This window comes from Triticum urartu, chromosome 2A (genome assembly GCF_056163025.1).
Source record: "Triticum urartu cultivar PI428250 chromosome 2A, HENAU_Tu73, whole genome shotgun sequence".
Taxonomy (NCBI): domain Eukaryota; kingdom Viridiplantae; phylum Streptophyta; class Magnoliopsida; order Poales; family Poaceae; genus Triticum; species Triticum urartu.
Window position 1 is genome coordinate 511293009 of NC_141874.1, and position 19383 is coordinate 511312391.

The 19383-nt window shown below is 50.0% G+C and overlaps 1 protein-coding gene across 1 annotated transcript; it reads right to left on the minus strand.

Moving 5' to 3' along the window:
• Window positions 1-1443: 1443 nt before the first annotated feature.
• Window positions 1444-19087, minus strand: LOC125538321 (putative L-ascorbate peroxidase 7, chloroplastic). Its single transcript, XM_048701584.2, has 12 exons — window positions 18813-19087; window positions 18596-18724; window positions 17442-17562; window positions 17250-17350; window positions 17065-17152; window positions 3026-3093; window positions 2855-2941; window positions 2416-2490; window positions 2258-2335; window positions 2062-2166; window positions 1834-1906; window positions 1444-1722 (listed from the first exon to the last, which is right to left on the minus strand). Exons 1-11 carry the CDS (start codon window positions 18978-18980, stop codon window positions 1886-1888), a joined length of 1041 nt encoding a protein of 346 aa, XP_048557541.1. The 5' UTR covers window positions 18981-19087; the 3' UTR covers window positions 1444-1722; window positions 1834-1885.
• Between the last annotated feature and the right edge of the window lie 296 nt (window positions 19088-19383).

The window sequence follows — 19383 nt, forward strand, 5'->3', positions numbered from 1 at the left end:
CCTGACTCGTCTCGCGCCCGGCGGCAGGACCGAGCTCGTCTCGCGCCCAGCGACAGGACGGGTCGATGGTGGCCAGTTTTGGCCGGCCTATTGGGTCTCGACGCTGGGGACAGCTCAGGGGTGCGAAAGGCGGTTTCTTTCCACTCGTCTCTTTGGTTGGGGTAGCGGTGGGTGGCGGTGAGGTGGCGTCAAGGTCCTGGATGCCAGGGTGGCGGCCCTGGTGGTGGTGTCGCGGTGCTCCTGGGCAAAGCCCGTGGCTTGGTGCTGCCTGGTGGCCATGGCCGCGTGGGCGGCGTGGTAGTCAGGGTGTGATGTTCGGTGGCGGTGAATATTAGATGGGGTGAAAACATGTTCTATCTTCGACGAACCGATGGCGGTAAAGCTCGTTCCTTTCCTGAAGGCATCGCCACGACTCTCACTGCCCGTTGTGTTGCTTCAGAGAAAACTCTGATCCTTGGGTCAGGTGGTGGCGGCACTTCGGTGTCGTAACCTTCATGTAGGCACCGTCTTGAAGCCCACGGTTCATCGTATGCAGCTTTTTCTTTTCACGATGGCGTGTTCACGGTTGAGGCCCACAATCGCATGCATAATCTAAAAAAATGGTGCCAAAATCTACAACTCGCCATCCACAACCGCAAGCACTAAACGTTTTTAGGTCATGCGTTCTTATACGCTGTTTGCCACGGGAATGGGCACATTTTGTAGTGATTGTAGCTCTCACATAGCATAAGGAACCTCAAGACAAGTCATGCCTATTTCTCATTTCCAGTGGTGCCAAAAGGGGTAAACAAAAAACGGTTGGGTGATTTGGGCGGGAGGGAGCGGTAAGCGCGATTACAGCCACCGGGAAAGTGAGCGGACGCGGACCTGCGGAGTGCGCACTCCTTGGGGTTTGTAGTTTTGGGCTTTGGCCCGTTGTTCCGCTTGCGCCACAGAGCCTACCACTGCCGGCACGTGGCGAGCACGTGAGGCCGATCCGAGTTAATGCCGCGCCCGTCGTCGCGGACCATCGCCACCACCACAGCACATACGCCCTTCTTAATTCATTCATTCACAGCACTGCTGCCCTGATGATGTCTTATTAACCGGCGCTGTTCCCTTGAATGAATGGTGGACGCCCACCCACCACCAACGGATCGGTCCAATCTAGTGCAAGCCACTGGTAGGTACGCACGCACGGACCGTAGACCGGGTCCAGGTATGCCGGCAGGCCGTCCATGGATCACTGCTCCAAAGATTCTGCCTGCCCGTGGAGACAAACACGGAGGAGCTCGCCAAATGGAAATCACTCCCGGTTTACGCCGGGAGGCAGCTCCTCAGAGGCGGTAGGGTCCAGGGGTTTATGTATTGCAGTATTGCAGATCTGATGTTTACTGCACCACCACCACCACCACCCCACCGTGCTCGATGAGCCACATGACTAATAGAAAAATGACAGCACAGTGCAGGCAGGCAAAACATCATGTGATAAATTTTTGGAATGAAACGGATATCTCATCGGAGCAGGTTCACATGAACGAATGGCTCAGATTTGTTTGGCATGCCTGTATTATTTTTGCACTGGCGACCTCAACCACCAAATCTAACAATTTGACCAAGTTGGGAAGGAAAATCTCTATCTTGTACTGTATGATAATAAGTTGGGAAAATGCCTCGTCCTGTAGTATAGTGACACCAAGCTGGAGAGGAACAACGGTGATTAAGTTGTGCCGTGGCCTGGTCCTGCGAGGGATCACAACAAAGTGAGCCCTTTGTTTTATCGATGGGATCAAGTGGGTGAAAGGGCTGTGCCATGAATCAACAAACTGGGGAGTGGGATGGGGTGTGATGTACCTTTTAGAAGTGTGTTTGGCTGCTTCAAGGGTTCTCTGGTTCACGCGTGGCGCTAATCATCCAATGAGAATCCCTGCAGGACAGCCACATAGATCAGCTTGAAACACAAGGACGATAAGGTTGGATCAAATCAGCAGAGAGCAGAGCAACGCGTGTGTAATGGTTTGTAGAATAAACTGAAGGGCGGCCCACACTTTGGTAAGCTGTGGACGAGATGCTGACACTGACCTCGGCAGGATCAAACTTTGCACCCAGGCTGCTCAGTTTAGCATGAGCCTCCGCATAGTCTTTAAAGAATGCTTCTTCGTCTGCTGCATATTTCTCTGCATAGACCTGAAAGCGTTGTGGATCTCATGCAGTCAGTTCAGGAATTACTTCGCTCTCATAGGATGCCGAGAACATACAGTTTGAGCATCAGACTCACCTTGAATGTTGGGTCCTCAAATAATGCAGCATCTGTAGGCAGCACAAGAAGATCCTGATCTCTTTTCTCTTTTATCTCCTAAAGTATCGCTACCAGCTCAGATCTAACAAAATCGGATGAATTGTCCAGGCATGTAAAGTATTGAACGGGGCACTTACCTTGAAGTAACTGTTATCAAACTTCAGCCACTCAGCTGTCCATGATTGTCCACCAGGTGCACCAGGACCATTTTTCTGTCGAAGCAAATAATGGAAGAACATTACTCACACAGGCAATTCACTTGTACATCTACATGGAGCAAGTGCACACAACATTAATGTTTTGAAGCGGGTACTATAAGGACTGTGTGCACAATTTTTTTGCATATCTCAACTGACACTATCAGATGTAAACAAAGGCTAAGGAACATTATGTAAAGTGTACAAATCTTGAAAATAAGCACTGCTAGTTCCCAGAGAGATTTTAAGTGCAATTTTAAGTATGCAAATTTCCAGCAGTGGTCAAAATGATACTGCAACATGCTATGCGATCGTTAACCTGGGAATTACAACATCCAAGGTAGCATATACATACACAGAAAAGTTAAGAACAGCATACAGTATATTTTGTTTCAGGTTTCCCCCAGCCACTCCGTTCAGGCCTAGACCTTCCAAGTGTATGTGCCCCAGACAAAGCAACGATTTCCTGCAGATACAGGGTACACACAGCTCAACAACGCCAGCCGAAACAGCAAGGGCAAACAGGTAACACAGATCATTATTTACATACCTTGTCATCAAGGCCCATTCTGTAGAATACCAGCCTCAAGTGGTCAGCAGGAGCACTCGGGCCAGCATCTGAAAAAACATAAATAACACATAATTGAAGAATTAGCAATCATCATATTAAATGCATTTATCAATACACAGGTGCCTTTTTTTATCTCCAAATTATTAATAACAACTCCGTGCTTTTGATGTAGCGATGGAATTATCAGTAAGATTATGGAGATAACGAATACACTTGGTTTATATGCAAAGTGTTAGACTAATATGTCACGTATCGCTGCCACCACCACCCCTCCCCCTCGCCCCTTCCCGTCTCGCCGCCGCCAGAGGCTTCCGCCCGCAAAGCTCGCGCTGGACCCAGCGACGGCGGCGGGGCGTCTCTCTCAATCTAGGTAACAGGGTTCGGCGACGCGAGGCCCTCTGCCGGCGGCGCATCTGGCCGCGGTCGGCGGCGGTCTCATCCAGCGCGGGCTGCCTCAAGGTGGTGGATGCGAGGCGGTGGCGGGCGGCTGTGCAGCGGCGGCGTGGCGGCCGGTGGACCTGGTGACCTGGATCTGGATCCAGCGAGCCGGTCAGGCGCGGCGCCGGCCTGCAGGTGGCGAAGGGCAGAGGTGTTGGGCGGCGTGGTGTGCGCGCACGGGCTGCGTGGTCGTGCGGGGTTGCAGTCTAGCCGGTCTGGAATGCTCCTTGGCGCCAAGATCTGCTTATTCTGAACTCACCCGGCCAACCGGCGTTCGTGGCCATGACCAGGGGTCGGCGGTGGATGCCGTCGACAGAGTTTGACTACGATGGTGGTGGGGTGTGGTTGGTGGCAAGGGCTTGATTGCAGGTGGCAGCCGACAACGACCCGACTCCGGTTGTGCAGGTGATCGAGGTGAGCTTCCGTGTCAACGGAGCCTCATGCTAGTCCTAGTGGGGACGCTCGCCGTGGACTGGTAGGAGGGTGGGGAGGTCTCGGGCTGCTGGGCACATTGGCCAGCTTCATCGGAGATGACGGGGACGGGATGCTTCAAGCGAAAGCCTTGTGTCGATTTGCCGGCAATGATGATGGCGACGCCTTTGGACGCCGTTTCCCTTCTTGAAGGCGTCATCGGGAAGCTACTGTTACCCTCTTAATCGTGTGCCCCAGGCGAAAGCCTCAGATCCATCTCTGGATTGGACGACGACGGTGTCTCGATGTCGTTTCTCCCTGTTGGGGGCGTTGTTTTTGGGGGCCACGGATCCGTGGTTGGCAGCTTGATGTCTGGATTGGAGTGTTTGTTGGGTTGTTGGTGTGCAGGGTGGTGGCGGTGGAAGTGATCTGTGGCGGCGACTAATCCCTTGGTCACCTCGGTGTTGATGGTTGACCTATCTCTTGGGGGCTCGTGGGACGATGAGGTCTTGGTGTTCGGTGCCCTTCGACGGCGTCTGAGGCTTTGTTAATAAATCCAAGACGTTTCGTCGAGATCTACCGAGGACCAAGCAATCACACAAGCACGACACCGAGATTTGTTAACAAGGTTCACCGATATGGCCACGTCCCCGAGGCATGACTACGGGCGCTCCTCCCCATGACACCGTCACAATACCGCACTCTGGCCGCCCGGGCACTGGCACACGCCGTCAGCACCCCCGCGTGCCTGTGCTATTATGTTGGCATAGATTATATCGCGTGTCTACCCCCGATATATATGAGAGGGCTAGGATACAAGTGTCCTATTAGGACACAACTCCTACCATGTCTACACACAATCCGAAACCAAGTCCAACTGTAACCTACCTTGTACAATAATATTCGACACAACTCTAACAAACTCCACCTTGGCGAATATTCTTCACCACCTTGAATTCATCCATGTGTCGAACCTCCATGTACATTAGACTTGAGATACGCCATGACCACCACCGCTACTCCCAGACTCCACATGACTCTGCCTGCAACTGTATTTCCTTCTCGTCTTCTTCACAGTCAACACTCGAGCTAAATTAAGTTCCTCATTACTCTACTTTGTGCTTCCAACTTTCGGAAGATCCGCTCAACACCATCACACACCGATCACTATCTGCGTGAAAACGAACAACTCACATATTGGACGCCACATATAAGAGTTACCTGAACTCAACATCACCGCTCTTTCTTGACCGTCTGTCTGAAACTTGAAGGAATTTCACCGTCGCCCTGTGTCACCCCGAGTCAAATTCGCAGTTGTCTCACCGTTCTTCCGGATAGTCTCTGGCATGTCCCACAGCTATAGCACTCCGCCTCCTTCTGTCTTGTCATCCGCACTTTGCCATGTGCACAGAGCACAACAGAATATACGGCCATGTACTCTCTCAGCTTTTGACAATTAAGACTTTCCGCCACTTTCTCAGATTCTTCATGGTCAACTCTTTCCATCAACCGGCACCGATAGACCCAGTCACCAACTTGAATCTGGTACTCGTCAACACTGCTTCAGCATCCTTGCACACTTTGTCTGACCACATGTCTGACCACCAGTGCCCTGACCTGTCGCTGTGTCCCGTGCTTACCGCACGCCTCGCCGCTATCACCGCGTCTCTGCTGTCCTGGTCGAGTCTCCCAAGGTCGCGAACCCACACCACTCAAACCCCTACTGCAGAGAACCACCGATCATCACCGACCGATGCCGAGTATCACGTCTCCTTCAAACCACTGGTACCCAGTCTAAAACCACGTGTCTCTCGCTATCCCGCTGAAATAGGCTTCGACTCTCCGTTAACTTATGCCATAGCCCCTCCATCAGCTCAGAGTGAAGTCTTCTGCTAGACTCCAGCTCCACCTTCAACATGACTCCATGTAGCTGGCCGTGCTACCCCCCGCCCTGTCGACTTCAAACTCTCATGTGTACACTGCCTTGAATCAACCCCGCGCCATAGTCTTGTTGAAGCTACACAAGCCCTCAGGCCTGCACCACGTGTTTCCACGCCACAGAAGCTGGTCACTATCAGCATCACGCACCTATGTCGTCGCTGATTCCAATGCCGTCTTCTTTTTTTAACCGACGTCCCCGTCGATCCGTCAGACAGTCCAGTCCGACCCAGCTGAAATTACTCGACTGCAACCATGCTCCACCCCGCGTCGTGTCCGCCCGCACATCTATGTATTGCCTTGACGCCCTGTGTATGCATGATGCTGCCACAACGCACTCCAGACTCCTCCAAGCCTTATACGCACGTCGCCTTCTCTGACCGCATGCACTTCATCTTGATCAACTTAGCTTCCTGCTACCCCATCAAGTATACCTAGTTCTCCAACATATATATTATTCCTGTATATCTCTGGTGCAACAGTTGAATATATAGCATAACCTGCCAACTCCATCGATCACTTGTGAATTTGTGGCTCCACGTCATAATCCTGCTGCCATCACGTACACAATCCATGCCCAAAACAAAGAGCCAAAAGATAGAGCCTTATAGATATCCAACATGCGTACACTTACCAAAGAGACATGTACCAACTCCATCATCACATGACGCCTGGGTCTATACTCCCGTCCTTTTTTCTTTGTTTTCTCCGACACATCCAATTGATACGATGGCCTGCATTATCTAACGTTTTTTTCCAACAAAAACTCGTGTCAATCTGCTGCACACAACTCCACCATGCACGCGCGAGCCAGCCGAACTAGGACCTCGCCACGTATTGCGCCCGAGCTGGCTCCTCGGACTTGCAACCCTGGTCCGCCGTCACTCCCTCATGGGTCGAGCCCCGCCTGGGCCAAGAATCATGTTGCGCTGCTACGTGGCCCTGCCTGCACCGACTGGTAACTGCATCGCTCGCCTTGGTCTCCACGTCACGCATGCCGCTCCTGTTTTCGATCGGAACCAATCCGATCAGACCTGCCGCTTGCGCTATCCGCCGTGGTGCCGCCGAGAACTCCTGGTGCAAATTGATTTGCCTTCTGCTTCTGACTTGCTGAGGATGGACAGCATGCGCATCCATGAGTCCAGACGCTTTCCCTTTTTTTACAAGGGCGTCAGATTGTTGGGTTTAGTCCCACATCGGTTGTGGGGAGAGACATAACACGACTTATAAGGGCGGGGGTGTCCCCTCCTAACAGGCTAGTCTTTGGGGGGGGGGGGGAGGCCCAAGGCCTTTCATAAGTCAGTGTTGCTCTTCGGTTGGGCCTGGTTGACGCATGTGGGTCGGAAACAATGGTGATAGTGGACCCGGGATTGCGTAACAATTGGTATCAAAGCCCAGGTGCCCGGAATAAATCTCGGTGAACTCACGGGTGGTCGGTCATGGTTGGTGGGCTGGAAACGCTGGTGTTAGCGGGCCCATGGGTGACCGATGTGTGAGGGGGAGATTGTTGGGTTTAGTCCCACATTGGTTGTGGGCTATTCGAGTAGTCGGACCTTGATTGTATTCTGGATGATGTATGTTTAACTAGTATTTGTGTGAAGTGGCGATTGTAAGCCAACTCTTTATCCCTTTCTTATTCAGTACATGGATGTGTAAAGATTACCCCTCTTGCGACATGCCTACCATGCGGCTATGCCTCTAAGTCGTGCCCCGACACGTGGGAGATATATCCTTTGTTATGTTTTGAGTTGTGGTATTCGAGTTGCTTCAATGTCAAGTGTTGATTCCATACCTTTCCTAAGCGGTGTTCTCATATTTCTATGTGGATGCTAATCCTTCGTGATCATCGAGATTGTCATGTCAATTCTTTCCAATCGGTGTGATTCTCTTCAAGATGATCCTATCATTTTCCCATTCGCGAGATCATCTCTCAGTTTTCCCAACATTGTTCGTTTCACCTGTCCCCAAGTTGCCTTTGTTTTCCCGCCCGCCCACCCTTTTTCTTCAAGGACTCAGATTTCCTAATCAAGTATCTATTTTATGGATGTGAAGTCTCTTCATTCCTTTCCGTCAATGTTCTTATCCGGTGATTCTCAGGAAGATACTAACGGAGCTTCTAGTTTATCATTCTTCGTTCTTTTCTTCTCCGGTGGATTCAAGCCAAGCTTTCGGTGTTGGTCATATTTTTTTTCATTGGTTCACATGCTTTCCATGTTGGAAGTCCTTACCGAAGACTCTCTTATTTTTTTTCACCTCCCGCTATTCAATTGTTCCGGAGTGCGGAAGATATCTCAGAAGATTTGTGTCTCCACTATCAATCCGTTCAAGCTTTTTCGAGGTTATCTTATTCAAGCCATTTAATTCAACCGGTGCAATCTTTCTTTTCAAGCAATCTCTTCAACGGTGTTTATTTTGAGTGGGCCCTAACCCACAGATCTTTTTCCAGGATCTTACCTGACTCTTCTAATTTTTCTCGGAGTTATCCTCAAATTCTTTCAAAGTTGACATAAGAATGAATTATCATCAGTCATATGTCTTTCTCCAAGATCTTTCAAATTCTTTTCGTCGTTGGCTCAACCTCTTCGCTTTTGATTCTCCCGGAGTGTCTAAACAATTCATGGTGGTGTTTCTCATCATCATTCTTAACATTTGAAGACCGAAGAAGAGTTCCTCTTAAATTCTTGCCCGTTCTTCCAAAGATGCGAAGTTCAAGCTTGATGCCATCATTTCAAAAGATTTATTCATTCTCGGCTTTCAGCTCTAGTTCTGGAATTCTTCCGGCGCATCATTCAAATATTCTATTATCAGCTCGTGATCTCTTCGTTCTCTTGAATCAAATTCCCTCAAGTATCTTCATTCGTTCTCTAAGGGTGTGTTTGGTTTCTGTCACCGAGTGGAACGGCACGGGTCGGTTCCGTTCCCAGACCCCATTCCTGCGTTTGGATTGTCAAAGGAACCAGAACCACTCGATTCCAGGGAATGGCATATTCGCTGTTTATGCCGTTCCAAGCGGTACCTCGAAATCAAGCGGACCACGCGGAACCGCCCACTCCCACGACCTCCTTCCTCCCCTGCTACAACAGCAAGGAGCCGCAGCCACCAATAACCACGGGGCATCCAGCACGAGCTGCCGGGCGCGTCCCATCCAGCCAGCCATCGCGCTTGAGCACGCGTCGCCGGGAGACGCAGTCGTGCGGCGTCGGGAGCGCCGCATCCAGCTGGCCGTCGCGCTTGAGCACGCGTCACCGGGAGTCGCGGTGGTGCGGCGTCGGGAGCGTCGCATCCAGCCGGACGCCGCGCTTGAGCACGCGCCGCTAGGAGCTACGGTCGTGCGGCATCAGGACTCAGGAACCGCTAGCTGCGGGGGGCGTCGCATCCAGCGGGCCGGCGTGGCGGCGTACAAGGACGCAGGATCCGCCCAGCATCGGCGTGAGGGACAGGATGGATGGGGGTGGGAGGAAGCCCGAGGCGAGCTCCAGCCTCCCGACGTCCTCCTCTTCAACTAGCATGGTTACCGTGCTTTGGCGGTCGGTGCTTGGCTGCTTGCTCAAGGATGGTGTTGGCGTTGTAGGCAGCAGCAAGTTCAGATAAACTGCGCGGTTGAGTCAAGTAGTATGCCAAATCCGTTGCTTGTTATCAATTTATATTGGTGAAGGATGAGCATAACATAATTCTTATTCTTGTTTCACCCAAATGATTAATTCCTTGTTCCGGAGGTTCATCAAAATTGTTGATTTCAATTGTTCATCTTTCTTTTCCTGAGTTCCAAGTTTTCTCGGTTATATCATTTCAAAGCTTCATCTAATCATTGCAAGGTTTCTTCCGGAATTCTTCATAGAGGCTCAACATGGTGGCTCATCAAGGATTTCTTTCATTCTTCATTCGTTCTTTAAGTTTTCTCTTGAAGTTATGATCCGCCAAGCTGTACTCTCAATTAAACATGGTGTTCACACATGCCTTGTTTTGAGGAGTTCAAGCATTCTTCATCTTGCATCCGAAGTGCAATTCTTTCTACCTTATCTTTTGCGGTGGTGTTATGTCATTCTTAGAAATTTCCCTTCGTGTTTCATGATTCACAAGTTTTCAAGAGTGACATATCTAAATCCATCATTTTCTCTTCGCTCAAGACATCTTTTCAATCCATCAATCTCTTCATTGGAGTTATACTGGGTTATATTTCACCTAAAGCTTTCCCGAAGGATTGTTGCTATTTATGGTGCTTATAAATGACCCAAGTTCTTCATTTATCCTCCCGGTGAGATAAGTTTCTCGTCTCCTTGTTGATATCAATCCAATCTATTGTTTTCGTAGTGGCAGAATTTCGCCTCAATTTTGAGAAGTTTCCCATAAGCCCAGTACAAGCTTACTCTTTTCGTTGTTGGTTTTCCAACAACTCCGTTCGACACCTCTCCTAAGGGTGCTTTCCAAGCTCATTTGTGGCAAAAGTTGGCATTTTCTTCTCCATTCTTTCATTCCAATGATCTATCTTCTATTCTTTCTTCCGGAGGCTTCGTCATGTTGCTCTCTTCACTCATCATCTCGAAGTATGAAGATCGTGTTCTTTTCATGCTTATCCACTTAACAGGAGTGTTACGTCCTCTGCTCAAGTTCTTTTCATCTTATCAAGTTTCGTATCACTTTTCAACCGGAGTGCTGCCCGAATTTGTTCTTCCTTGTTCCTCTTTCCTAACGGAGTGTTTTCAACTTCGTCCATCTCCGTTGTATTATTTTCTCGAAATGGTTTAACCTCTCAAGGTTTTGTGGTTTCACTCATTTGTCAAAGAAGCAACTTAGTTTCACCTCTTCTCTTCCTCTTCCATTTCCCTCTGGTGCCATCCTAGATCTCAGGACGAGATCCTCTCGTAGTGGTGGAGTGTTGTAACGCCCCGGATACAACTTTCCATATTTGTAACTCCGACTCTTGCCTTTTCCAGAGATGCGATAGGAGATTCCCTTCGTGGTTGAGTTTTTGTCTTTCGTTTTACATTTTGTTCATGTCATGCATTTCATATCATGTCATCATGTGCATCGCATTTGCATTCATGTTCGTCTCATGCATCCGAACCTTTTCCCCGTTGTCCGTTTCGCAATCCGACACTCCTACATGCACTGGCGTCCCCTTTTTGTCTCTTTCGTGAGTGGGTGTTAAACGTTCTTGGAATGGACCGAGATTTGTCAAGTGGCCTTGGTACACCACCGGTAGACCGCCTGTCAAATTTCATGCCATTTGGAGTCCGTTTGATACTCCAACGGTTAACCGGGTAACCGGGAAGGCCTCCTGTGTTGCAGCCCAACACCCCTCCAAAACGGCTCAATAACCCATCCAAACCACTTCCATGTCCTCCGTCGTCGGATCACGATCGTGTGGGCGAAAACTACACTCTATTTGGACACTCCAAACTCCCTCTACCTATAAATATGTGCCCCTCTCCGAAATTCGCGGTCCACTCCTCCCCGCGCCACCGGACATATCCATCCGCCGTCGGACGCGTCCACCGCCGCCGCCACGTCGCTCCGGCCAATGAGAGGCCGCCACCTCAGCCCCGCCGCCGCTCTCCTCCAACCCGCGGCCGCCACCTGTCCCAGTCGGCACTCCCGCCGCACCGGCCCGCCGCGGCCCAGATCCGGCCCGTTGGGCCCGGATCCCGCGCCGCCGCCCGCGGCCCTGCCGCCCGCATCCGCACGCCGCCCAAGCGCCGCCTTGCTCCTCCCGCCGACGAGCCTCGCCACCGCCGCCGGACTCCGCCACCATCGCCGGAGCGCTCCGCCGCCACTCCGGCCACCGCCCGCCGCTTCCTCCGCCGCCCGGCCCCGCCAGACCCCGCCTGCCGCGCCACGCCTCGAGCTCCGCCACTGTTCGCCGGAGTTCCCGTGTCGCCGGAATCCGCTCGGAGCCCGCCGGAGCTCTCTCCGGGCAGATCCACCCCGGGTGGATGAGATCCACCGGTTCATCCGTCCAAACGCCCCGGATCCGTCCCGGGATCTCTCCGTCCCGCGTTGACTTTCTCGGAGGTTGATTTTTCTCTTAAGTCCCCGAATCCATATATTCTATGCCCCTGTTCATCATGTCACATCTCGGTGACCATAGCTCCATTTCATGCATATTATATATCAAAATGTTCATTGTGAGATGCTCTTCATTTCATTCCATTGTGGCATCCTTGTTTGAGTTCATCTTGATGCCCTAATAGTTGATGCAAGAGTGCTATAAAATGTTTACTGCTGCTACTTATCAGATTATGATGATTTGTCATTTTTGCCACATTTGATGTGTGCATCATAAGAGGATGAACTCTACATGTGTTTTGATCTATGTCATGCTATCTTTACAGGGGTGCTTACCATGTATTTTGTGATCTATGTGGTGACTAGCACAAGCATGCAAAGTAGCCTTCGTGATATTGCTGATTTCAGGGACTTAGGATTTTGCCAAGTTTTGTGCCTGTTGTTATTTTGATACCATGTAAACAGGATGCTACAGTGAGATACATGCTTGTTTTGAGTTGCTTCAGTAAGGATGTTTTGGACATATGGTTATGCTCTATCCATCCATGCCCCTGTTTGCATTTATGGAGTGCCCTAGCATGTCTTAATCTTGCTCTACTTTTGCTATAAAATGTTCCTGGCAGATTGTTTACATGTTAATCAATTTTGCCATGGTTGTTGCTAGTGATCCATGCATGCTATGAACTTGCTATTGCCATGGTTAGCTTCATGAACATGTCTTCTTGCTGATGCTATGGTTATCTTGTCATGCTATTTACAAGAGACATAACACGACTTATAAGGGCGGGGGTGTCCCCTCCTAACAGGCTAGTCTTTTGGGGGGAGAGGGCTCAAGGCCTTTCATAAGTCGGTGTTGCTCTCCGGTTGGGCCTGGTTGACGCATGTGGGTTGGAAACAATGGTGATAGTGGACCCGGGATTTGTGTAACAGCCTGGCATAGTGCTTTGGTTCTCTTTGTTTTTGATGGTGGCCGTGGTGTGGCCTAGAGGAGGTGCAGGGCCTGTCTCGGTGGAACATTGCCCTTCGACACGGTCTGTGGCTCTCTTTGCCGCGACGTGGCTAGGCAGTGGGATGCCCTTCAACGGTGGTTGCGACTTCCTAGCTCTTCAAGGTGTAGAGTGATCGCAGGGCAGCCGGCAACTTCTTCTCTACGTCTTCTCGGTGACGGATCTCCTTTTGATTGGTTCAACAAAGCTTGCTTTCGCTCTTCTCGGTCCAACTAGTGGTGTTGGGTGCTAAGTTATTGGTGTTGGTTGCTTGTCGTAGCTCTTTTCTGGTTATTCTTCTGTTCTTTCTTGTGCCTTCTTGTGTGTGTTGGTTGCTTTCTGTTGTACCTGATGTCTTGTATCGTTCTCTTATATATAATGAAAATGGTTCAGGCCGGCGTAAGCCCGCCGTAGCTGTAGCACCGTAAATATATATATATATATATATATATATATATATATATATCACGTATCATGACATATCTCCTAATCCCCTAAATTGAGGAGAATCGATATTATTGTGATCTCCCATTTATGGTTAGGATTGTAATATTTGTCTGTATATTAACATGCAATGGAAAAACCCCAAGTGTGGCAAACCTTCCAAAACGCTTTCATGGTATCAGAGCATGGATCTCACCACCCATCGCATCATCATCTCTCGCCACGTTGTTTTCAATGAGATGACTTTTCCCTTTGCCTCCCCACAGCCTCCCATTGCTACCACATATGATTTCCTCGACGACGACAACACCTTGCACATTGTCGTCCGCCCTCCCCAGGTCACCACACCTGCACCCCCATCATCGCGCACCCCACCCTCGTCGCACGCCCCTCCAGCGCCTATTCATCGCACGCGCAGCACCTCCGACATCCATAAGGTACTCACCGGTTCCTACCTCTGCCCGTCCTGCTCTCAAGGATCCCAACTGGCTTGATGCAATGACCGCGGAATACCGCACACTCCTCAGCAACAACACTTGGAATCTTGTGCCACCGCCTCAGAACGCCAACATCTTCTCCAGCAAGTGGGTGTTTCGCCACAAGCTCAAGCCCGACGACTCCCTCGACCGCTACAAAGCACATTGAGTGCTTCGCGGTTTTTCTCAGGAGCAAGGCATGGACTTCGACGAGACTTTCAGTTCGGTTGTTAAACCGGCCACGGTGCGCATCATACTCTCCATCGTGCTCTCTCTCAATTAGGAGACTCGACAGCTCGACGTTAAGAACGCCTTCCTCCACGACTCACTTGCTGAGGTCATCTACTGTCGTCAACCCACCGGCTTCCTCGACTCTACTCACCCCGAGCATGTCTGTCGGCTGAACCATTCGCTCTACGGTCTCAAGCAGGCTCCTCATGCGTGGTACCAGCGCTTCGCGACCTTCATCACCTCGATTGGCTTCACGTGTTCACACTCAAATACCTCATCATTCGTCCTCGACATGCACCTCTCGCAAGCCAAGTACGCCGGGGAAATTCTAGACAGGGACGGCATGACTGCTTGCAAGTCCGCCACAACACCGGTCAACACGTCGCCAAAGTTCGCTGCCACCGCCGGCCCTCCCGTGGTCGATCCCACTAAGTACTGGAGTCTCGTCGAGGTTCTGCAGTACCTCACCTTCACGCGACCCGACATCGCGTATGTCGTTCAACAGGCATGTCTTCGCATGCACGACCCTCGTGAGCAGCACCTTGCGGCCATCAAGCGCATCTTGCGCTCCGTCAAGGGCATGCTCTCATGGACTCCAGCTCTACTCATCTTCACCGGACTCCATGGTCACCTACACTGACGCCGACTAGGCTGGTTGCCCCGACACTCGATGCTCTACGTTAGGCTTCTGCGTCTACCTCGGTGACAACCTCGTTTCTTGGTCGTCCAAGCGGCAACACACGGTCTCTTGCTCTAGCGCCGAAGCCGAGTACCGCGCTGTGGCCTGAAGGAAATATGCCCTAGAGGCAATAATAAAGTTATTATTTATTTCCTTATATCATGATAAATGTTTATTATTCATGCTAGAATTGTATTAACCGGAAACATAATACTTGTGTGAATACATAGACAAACAGAGTGTCACTAGTATGCCTCTACTTGACTAGCTCGTTGATCAAAGATGGTTATGTTTCCTAGCCATTGACATGAGTTGTCATTTGATTAACGGGATCACATCATTAGGAGAATGATGTGATTGACTTGACCCATTCCGTTAGCTTAGCACTTGATCGTTTAGTTTGTTGCTATTGCTTTCTTCATGACTTATACATGTTCTTATGACTATGAGATTATGCAACTCCCGTTTACCGGAGGAACACTTTGTGTGCCACCAAACGTCACAACGTAACTGGGTGATTATAAAGGTGCTCTACAGGTGTCTCCGAAGGTACTTGTTGGGTTGGCGTATTTCGAGATTAGGATTTGTCACTCCGATTGTCGGAGAGGTATCTCTGGGCCCACTCGGTAATGCACATCACTATAAGCCTTGCAAGCATTGCAACTAATAAGTTAGTTGCGGGATGATGTATTACGGAACGAGTAAAGAGACTTGCTGGTAACGAGATTGAACTAGGTATTGAGATACCAACGATCGAATCTCGAGCAAGTAACATACCGATGACAAAGGAAACAACATATGTTGTTATGCGGTCTGACCGATAAAGATCTTCGTAGAATATGTAGGAGGTCATGTCTACATAGTTCTCGAACCCGTAGGGTCCGCACGCTTAACGTTCGTTGGCGATATAGTACTATATGAGTTATGTATGTTGGTGACCGAATGTTGTTCGGAGTCCGGGATGAGATCACGGACATAACGAGGAACTCCGGAATGGTCCGGAGATAAAGTTTGATATATGGGATAATAGTGTTTGGTCACCGAAAGGGTTCCGGAATTCACCGGAAGGGGTTCCGGATGTTTCCCGAAATGTTTGGGTACGAGAACACTTTATTTGGGCCAAAGGGGAAAGCCCCAAGGTTTTTGGAAAGCGCAAAAGGAAGTTTTGCGGAGTCCAGGGGCCAGACGCCAGGGTCCCTGGCGTCTGGGTCCAGACGCCGGGAACCCTGGCGTCTGGCCCTGGAGTCCGAGAAGGACTCTTGCCTTTCGGGTGAAACCGACCTTGTGGAGGCTTTTACTCCAAGTTTCGACCCCAAGGTTCAACATATAAATAGAGGGGGGCTAGCACCCAAGACACATCAAGAAACACCAAGCCGTGTGCCGGCAACCCCGTCCCCTCTAGTTTATCCTCCGTCATAGTTTTCGTAGTGCTTAGGCGAAGCCCTGCGAAGATTGTTCTTCACCAACACCGTCACCACGCCGTCGTGCTGCCGGAACTTATCTACTACTTCGCCCCTCTTGCTGGATCGAGAAGGCGAGGACGTCACCGAGCCGAATGTGTGCAGAACTCGAAGGTGCCGTGCTTTCGGTACTTGGATCGGTCGGATCGTGAAGACGTACGACTACATCAACCGCGTTGATATAACGCTTCCGCGAACGGTCTACGAGAGTACGTAGACAACACTCTCCCCTCTCGTTGCTATGCATCACCATGATCCTGCGTGTGCGTAGGAATTTTTTTGAAATTACTACGTTCCCCAACATGGCCAACGCCGTCGCTGAGGCTAGTTGGATTCGGCAACTTCTCCACTAGCTTCAGCGCCGTCTACATGTCCATGAACCCTGTTCAGCGCCGTCCCCTCCTGCTATAGTTGTGTTCTGCGACAACGCCAGCGCCGTCTACATGTCCATGAACCCTGTTCAGCATCAGTGCACCAAACACATCGAGATCAACCTCCACTTCGTTCGCGATCGTGTCGCCATGGGTCAAGTCTGCGTGCTACATGTCCCCTCGTCTCGCCTGTTCGCCGACATCTTGACGAAGGTATTACCGTCGCCGTTGTTTCTGGATTTTCGGTCCAGTCTCAACGTCCGCTCTCCTCCCGTTGTGACTGTGGGGGAGTGTTAGACTAATATGTCACGTATCGTGACATATCTCCTAATCCCCTAAATTGAGGAGAATCGTTATTATTGTGATCTCTCCCATTTATGGTTAGGATTGTAATATTTGTCTATATATTAACATGCAATGGAAAAGCACAAGTGTGGCAAACCTTCCTAAACGCTTCCACAAAGCAGTCGGGGGATGTTTCGCATTTTTGAAACATATTTACAAACTCAAAGATGAGAGAGAGAGAAGGATATACAGAACACAACGAGCTGGAATGTGCAGTGAACAAAATTTCTAACCAGGAAGCTTCCCTTCAGGTGGACACTGCTCAGGTCCTGTGACATCAACCCGTCCATATTTCATTGGAATCTTTGGGCCACCAGCTTCCTGGTACCAGATTGAGAAATGTAAGGAAATTAGGTTTGAATACAGTATTGATATATTAATTCTAACCTAGACAGATACAGTGAGGGAAAGGTCAGACCTCAATTGCTGTAGCACTTGCCAACTGGAATAAATCCGCATAAGTTATACTGGGGTATTTGTCCTTGATCGGTTGCACAAGCTTTAGAGCATTTACCAAACCTTTAAGGATACCCGATCAGGACTTTCAGTTACTAGCTGTTGACATAGGAGGAGCAAAGAAATGTACTGGTGAAAATCCAGGTAACTGTACCGGCATTGGCTCCATGCTTTAGTTCAACATCAAATCTTAAACTTCCATTAGCTCCACCTCGTTCTGGCCAGTCCTTAATATTTTTGTCATATGTGCCAGAATCATGCCAACCCAAACGAACCTTGATGCAGCAAACAAATAACAATTAATAATCTTGGAACAGAACGAGGTGGTAAAACCAAAGATTATTAGAATGGTAAAACCAAAGCAAAAATGGCCCTGTACCGCTGCATTGCACTAAGTAGTTGCATCAAAATGGAAAGTTTCACTTCTATGATTTTTCGTTTTGAAAAGTTCCAGTGGACAGTGCTTATTTGGACAGATGGCATCCCTATCTATGCCTTAAGCTTTTATGACTGCCAACTGGGAAGAAAATATCAAAGATTGTTACTGACAAGGATAAACTTCCTATGACCATACAAAGGTAAAATACAAGAAAATGCGGTATATAACAAATTAAAAGAGAGGTCTGCATAAAGAGTGCAGTTGATAATGCTCTTCATTTGTGTAATGTCGATGCAACATTTGTTACTATGACATAACGTTCATAACAGAAGGGTTATTGTGCAAGGGTGAGGCTGTCTAGAAATTCCCTTCCCCAGACCCCACCTTGTGTGGGAGCTTTCAGCACTGGGTGCACCCTTTTACATAAGGTTCATATCAGACAATGCCCTTTAAATACTCTGCACGTTTGATGGCTAAGTAACTGAAATCTTCTCATATCCTGATTGGTCAAATCTCTTCACACTTCATTCTATTAAATTACAACAAATGTCTCATGTGTAACCATAACCTTTTCAGTATAGTAGGGCTAAGCTCCATACATAAAAAAAGGAAGCATATTAAGCTCCACAGTGAAGAAATGGAACTCGATGGGCCAATGGACGCTAGAGCCTGGCACAAATAACACAAGAAAATCACTTGACACAGAGTCTAATTCAGAAAAGTTGTTGCGGTTTGACCAGTGGAAATATATGTTGGCAAGCCTTTTTGAGAGGCAGACTGTCTAAGCACTTTATGATGTTAAAATCCCAGCACTGCTCTAAGGATCGAATTCACCTTACTGTCCTAATTGACGACGCTGTTGCAAGGCATAAATTTCCTAGTAGTAGCCTAAAAGCGCGCCATCGCCGTGTCGCTATGAGGTACCATACCAGGATGGGGTGGCAGTGGGTTGTGTTGAGCAGCTCCCTGATGTCCTCGCGCGCGGCCTTCAGCTGTGCCGCGTCCGACGCCGCCGCCATGCACCTCACCGATCGCCCCCTCCCCGCCGACTTGGCCTTCTGCGATCACGCACATAACCAAACACAAGTCAGCAACAAGAACATTTGGGTCCAAACCCTGGGCCGCCCGAACCTAATCGACACCGACCTGGGAGGGCCGAGAGGACGCGGCGCGGAGGCTGACGAGGCGGAGAGCCGGGGAGGACGAGGAGGGGAAGAAGGCAGAGCTGGATGGCCTGGCGCGGCGGCCGGCCGGCGAGGGGCCGGACGGAGCGGCGGCGCGGAGGGTGGCGGCTGCGGCGAGACGCTCGGCCATGCTGGTGGGTTGGTGAGAGTAGACCGTAGGCCGTGGGCCTTTGGAGTGAGGGAGGAGCTGCGGGTGGTTGACTGCTTTGAGAGGGAGGGCCAGCTCAGCACGGCTCCTGGGTTTTGAGGGGGTTTTCCTCGGCTCTTGCAGTTGGTGTCGCGGGCTCGGGGTCGGGGAAGAGGTTGGTTGGTCAGAGTGGAGGGGTCTCATGAGGACGAAATTTGTGACCTTTTTAGCTAACTAAATCACGGATTGATATCGTTTTGGAAAGAATTTCGTTTCTGATTTTTTTGTCACGCCAACATCCTTAACGTCTGGTTCGCACGGGAGACGCCAGGGTCCTCGGCGTTTCGCACTGGCCACACTTGCCCACATGGCGCCGACGCTATAAAGTCGAAACACCATAAATTCC